At 33.5% G+C, this 6000-nt stretch overlaps 1 protein-coding gene across 1 annotated transcript in view; it reads left to right on the plus strand.

The window, feature by feature from the left end:
* The window catches only part of HSPA4L (heat shock protein family A (Hsp70) member 4 like), a 50944-nt gene extending 45417 nt beyond the window's left edge, over positions 1 to 5527 (plus strand). The window contains exons 18-19 of the mRNA XM_024246347.3: positions 2164 to 2325; positions 4210 to 5527. Coding sequence (XP_024102115.1) covers positions 2164 to 2325; positions 4210 to 4401 — 354 coding nt within the window. The 3' untranslated portion in view covers positions 4402 to 5527. The remainder of the gene's footprint in view (positions 1 to 2163; positions 2326 to 4209) is intronic.
* The last annotated feature ends 473 nt before the right edge of the window (positions 5528 to 6000 follow it).

Here is a 6000-nt window from a genome sequence, read left to right on the forward strand (position 1 = left end):
AACAACTTATTGAGGTTTACCCAAGTAGTTAATGATGGAATCAATATTCAAACCTAACCAGTCTGACATCAATATACAAATTCTCAGCAACTATACTGCTTTCCACTACACAAAATGGAAAAGAGTTACTTATTTTAGAAATAAGAGATTTTTTAGTTTTGTGAAACAAAAGCTGCAGTCCAGCAAACCTAAAGGAAAAATTGAGATATTGATTGTAAATATGCCGGCTAATATCAGTGTTCAAATTGTTCTTATAGGCACAGATAGAATGTAAGGATAATGAAAAAGTAAGAAGGAAGAAACAACCCAATGAAAACACCAAGAATATTTTAAATCTGGTATAATTACTAGTGACACAGTGCTCCCCAGGCTTTAGCTATCTTCTTCAATATGCAGATTTAAGATATTATCCCACACAAGGCAAGACTTCACTTTTGCTCGAACATTTGAGTTTTTATTATGTGCTAGGCTATTTTCTAGATGACTGAACTATATTGTCAAACAAAACATTGAATTTGTTTTTAATATGCTTCAATAGTGAAAAGTGGACAATAAATTATTGTAAGTTATGTCAGATAGTAATAAAAAGCTGCAGAAAAAGTATAGGACTGCCAGGGTTGGAAGAGGTTTGTCAGAAAGGTGTACTAATAAGGTGATATACATGTTAGGAGAGAAATGAAGTGAAAACTCAAAGATGTGTGATAACTGGAAGAGAAATGCTCTAGACAAAGAATAGCAGTTGCAAAACACCAAGGGGAGAACATGTTAGGGGAACAGCAAGGTCACTGTGGTTGAAAACAGGGGTAAGTGTAGCAGTTGCCAGATCATAAATGGGTCTAGTTGGCCCTTGTAAAAGTTTGGGTTTCACTCTGAGATAGGAAGCTGTTGGAGGTTTTTGAGCACAGCAGTAATAACATTTGGCCTTTTTTTTAAGGATCTGGAGGCAGAGAGACGGAATAAGACATTATTAGAATAATACAGCAAGAAATGAGGGAGGCTTGAACCCAGATGGTAGGGTTGGGGAGCCAAGAAGTGGTTAGATTTTTGCATTTATTTTGAAGGTAGACGCTTTTAAGATTTCCTGATAGATTTGATGTAAATCTATCACAAAGAAGTTGAAAGTTACTCCAAGGATTTTGACCGGAAAGAATGAAGTTTCCATTTGCTGAGATGAGGAAAACTGGGAAGAGTAGGTGGGGACATAATCAGGTGTTTGAAACATAAGCATTTCAAACTTTACAAATAGAAAGTCAAAGTTGGATATAGAGTTGAGAGTTAAGGGAAGAGGTTCAGGCTAGAGATTTTTTTTTTAAAGCATGTGGGTAGAGAGATGAATGAGGATGAACTGGCAAAAGAAACTTTAAAAGTGATCCATGACATAGGAAGAAATTCAAGAAAATGTGGCGACCTAGAAACTGAGTCAGATGATTGATGCATAACTTGTAATAAAAGCAGAAAGAGGATTTGGGTATCCTAGGAAGCTTTATGGGTGTTTTGTTTGTTTGGGTTTTTTTTTTCTTCGTATATATAGCTTTATGGTTTTAAAAATGGCATCACCATCTTCCCACTTCTTTGACTTTGGAGTGTTCTTACATTCTCTTTCCCTTTATCTTCTGTGTCCAAACTGTAATCCATCAGGAGATTCTCTTTCTATATGTTCATTGCCATTTCTTTGTGATTCTGTCACTACTAATCTAAACCATGACTACTTGGTTGTGTATTACATGTGACAGCTGCAGTTTCTCTTTTTCAGAAAGAATTTTATCATTTTTCTAATCAAGAATTTAATATGCTTTTCTGTTATATATTCATAATTTTGTGTCTAGTTTGCTATATGCCTTGTTCACCTTATTTCTCCTTTACAAATTCCATTTCCTTGCACCTTCTTCCTTGGCTAAGTGCTTTCTCCATGAGTATTCCTTAGTAGTCATTCTTTCCCAAACCTGATTTCTTCAGAGAGCCTTTCCTTTTTAAACTCACACTGATCTTATCTTTTATCCCATTCTCTTCAGTTCTGTGTTATTTGTATGGGGTTTCTTCAGATGAGTACATTTGAGGTATACAGTCAATAAGAGTCTAAATTTTTAAAGTAGAAATTACTAATAAACTAGTGCTAGCTGAAAAATCGTTAACATGCAGTCAAGTTTTTTTTTTTTTAAATAGGATGAAAGATATGATCATCTGGATCCTACTGAAATGGAAAAGGTTGAAAAATATATCAGTGATGCCATGAGTTGGCTGAATAGTAAGATGAATGCACAGAACAAACTAAGTCTCACTCAAGATCCTGTGGTAAAAGTTTCAGAAATAGTAGCAAAGTCAAAGGTAAGAAGTTTATGAAATTGCCTTTTTAATGGTTTCAAGTATTAAAATTTTTAATGAGAGTCATACTTTGGCAAATAATCAACTTGCAGAAGAACTTAGAACAGAAATTTAAGACTAATTTTTTATTTAGTTAAAAAAATTTAAGATTTTAGGTATGGAGTATCCCTTGATTTAATTTGTCATATACCAGGCTGGTTTTTAAACTTCAAGAGTAATACAGAATGAAATAAAAGCAATGTGACAACTTCTGATTAAGTATTTCAGACTTATAGGTTGGATGAGACCTCTAAGTCTTCCTTACAAAATTTTTCAGTATAAGTCTGTCTTTGACCTAGTTTGAAGGGTATAAACTTCCATGGTAAAATCTTATTCCGAGATAAACTTTCCAATTTAAAAAACACTGCTAATGAAAATGTTGGCCAGGCGTGGTGGCTCACGTCTGTAATCCCAGCACTTTGTGGGGGTTGAGACAGGCGGACTGCTTGAACCCAGGAGTTTGAGACCAGCATAAACAACATGGCGAAACCCCATCTCTACAAAAAATACAAAAATTAGCTGGGCGTGGTAGCGCATATCTGTAGTCCCAGCTACTCAGGAGGCTGAGGCAGGAGGCTCCCTTGAGCCCAGGAATTTGAGGCAGCAGTGAGCTACAGTCGTGCCATTGCACTCCAGGCTGGACGACAGAGCAAGACCTTGTCTATTAAAAAAAAAAAAAAGGAAGCAATCTAAATACCTATCAGTAGGAAACTAGATCAATAAGTTGATGCATCCATACAACACTATGCAGCCATTAAACATAGCATTTTACATATAGAGATATCTGTTTAGATATAAAGATGTATACAGTATATTGCCAAGTTAAATTACAGAACCTAAATAAAATGTATTCATTTGTACAAATATGTGTGCTCATAGATTTGTTTATATGTATGTGTATGCCTGAACATACATCTAGAAGGATATTCACCAAAAGGTTAATATTGTTAATTTGTAGGAGATGGAATTTCAGGGGATTTTTAAAATAACATTCAGTATGTTTTGGGATATGTGATTTTTTCTTTTTTTTAACAAAAGCTGGTGTTTTTTATAATGAAGTAAATAATAACAATATTTTTATTCTAACAAAGTTTTGCCAATAAGCTATAATATATATTTTACTCCTAATGAGATGAGATGTGGAGTGTGACAAGAGCAGTTTGCAACTAAAACATTCCCCCTAAGATGTTAATCCCTGTATTTCCGTCCCTACCCCAATCTTTGTGACATTGATCTTCAAAGGTTTTTAAATTTGAGTAGTGTTTGTATAGTGGTCTTCTGTTTGTTTGTAAAAAGCAAGGAAATTGAAGAACATTGTTTCATTTAAATTATTAAGTTCCAATTTACTTTCATGGCACTTTTTCCTTCAGAAGAGGCTACTCAGCTATTTTCAAAAAAAAAAAAAAATGTTGTTTGTGTATGTATTTGTATGATTCCATTTATCAGAATTGTTTTCATATAAATGTTGAAAATTTTCAATTTATGAAATAGGTGTTATTTGATGTAATTCTCATAGCAAAGCATTACACATAATTTAAAGGAAGAATTAAAAATTATTCCTGCCAAAGTAAACTGTATTTGAATTATTATAAAGAAACAAGTTTTAGAAAGGTTAAGTAGAAAAAATAATTGTTTAAGATTCAATAATTTTTGACTGCCACAGATATATACTAACAAACAAGGTAAATCTCTCATGAGGCATTTGAAGAAAACAGTTGGCTATCTAGCTGAGCAAATTCAGAAAGGGGGAATTATGTGAAAATTTAGAAAGTTAATGTGGAATTTAGAAAGTTAATGGTAACTTGTTATGTAATCGTTTTAATATAATCAATTTCTTCATGTCTTTAGGAACTGGATAATTTCTGTAACCCCATCATTTACAAGCCCAAACCAAAAGTAGAAGTTCCTGAAGACAAAGCAAAAGCTAATAATGAACACAATGGCCCAATGGATGGACCGAGTGGAACTGAAACTAAATCAGATTCAACAAAAGACAACTCACAGCCTACTAAATCCTCTGGAGAGATGGAAGTGGACTAAGTCTTAATTTTACCTTCACATAATTCAAACAGTGCAAGTAACCACAGGGTCCATCTTTTACATCTGGTACACACAACAGATGCTCAGTTGTTCTTAACCACTTTTGTCATTTGTTTTTTGGAGTAGTTTTGAAAAGTGTTTTATATTGAGTGCACTTCTGTTCATTTCCATTGCTGCTTGTATGAAGCTTTAGCCGAATTAGATTTACAAGACAATTTAAGCTTTCCGGATAATTTTATGTCAAACATACAGGATTGATACATAGTTGGCAACACTCTACCTTATTTAAAGCTTCTACTGGGATAAACCTCAATTCCTTTATTCAGGAAAGGATACTTTATTGCACTATTGTTGCAGAAGCATAGATTTAATTGCATCTTTATTTTGAAAAACAAATGAAAATTGATGGGGTTTAAAGCTACAGAGGCACTGACCTTTTTCTAGTTATTGTATTGCTACAATTTAAATATTAAAACAAATAAGAGCTTTCTCAACAAATTAGTCCATCTCATTGATGTACCACAGAAATCCAAAGCTTTGCTGTCATCACATAAATGAACTAAATCTACATGTGAAAGGGAACACACCCAATTTTATGTTAAGGTGAAACCAGCAGTTTGCTGCTTTTATTAGTAATGTGGATTGATGTTTTCTCAGAGTAACTCGTTGTCTTTTTCGCTTGAAATTTTTGATCTTGTCCTGAAGACTAGCTGCTGCTAAAACAATGCTAGCCTAAAGATATAGGAGTCTCTGACAAAATGACTTTCATGTTAAGGGGAAATGCTGTTTATCTACTCAGACATGCATCTGTGATGTTCATAGCCTTGTTTCAGTTATAATAGTTGTCTTGTTTTTTTCTTAATTGATTTTGTTAATAATACCTTAACACAGGGTACAAAGAAGTGGCACAGTGTATTGCATTATATACATTTATCATTGATTTACCTAATGTTACCTTGTAGATTAAACACTATTAAGTGGTAATACTTGAAAAGGAGCACTTATACCATAAGTCTTAGGAAATAATGTTTGTAATAAACTTAACTATGTTACATATCAACAGGCAAAAATATAGAATGTTACATAGTGTTGTGTGATTAAATTATAGTTCCTGCTGTTAACCTTACCTTTTGAAACCTTGGCTCCAGTTTTGGTGCTTCTTATACAAATTAAATGGGAAAAGGGACTGTAAACTTAGGATGTATTTTAAGGACTTTATCTGTGCTTCATCACCCAACTTGTTCACATTGTTAATTTCTGTCCAGAGACCTGAAACTGTTTAAGTATGGGAACAGACTGAAATGGTGTTTCAACCTACAAGAGACAGAAGCATAGACAAGTGTATGAGCCCTTATGTCCTTAATGCCAATCAACTAGATTGACCTAGGTTAAAATTTCAAAAGGCTCATTTTCTCCCAAAGCTAAATCTTTATATTAGGAACAATTAAATATTGACTTAAGTTGTAAAAATTGAGAGTATAATATCTTTAGGGATAGTCATTATTTCTCACAACTAGTTCTCTACGAGAGATTTTGTTTCTACAATGTAGTCGGCACTTAATGGAGAGTATGGAGTAGTGCATTTTGCAGGGATTTTTA

This window comes from Pongo abelii, chromosome 3 (genome assembly GCF_028885655.2).
Source record: "Pongo abelii isolate AG06213 chromosome 3, NHGRI_mPonAbe1-v2.0_pri, whole genome shotgun sequence".
Classification (NCBI taxonomy): domain Eukaryota; kingdom Metazoa; phylum Chordata; class Mammalia; order Primates; family Hominidae; genus Pongo; species Pongo abelii.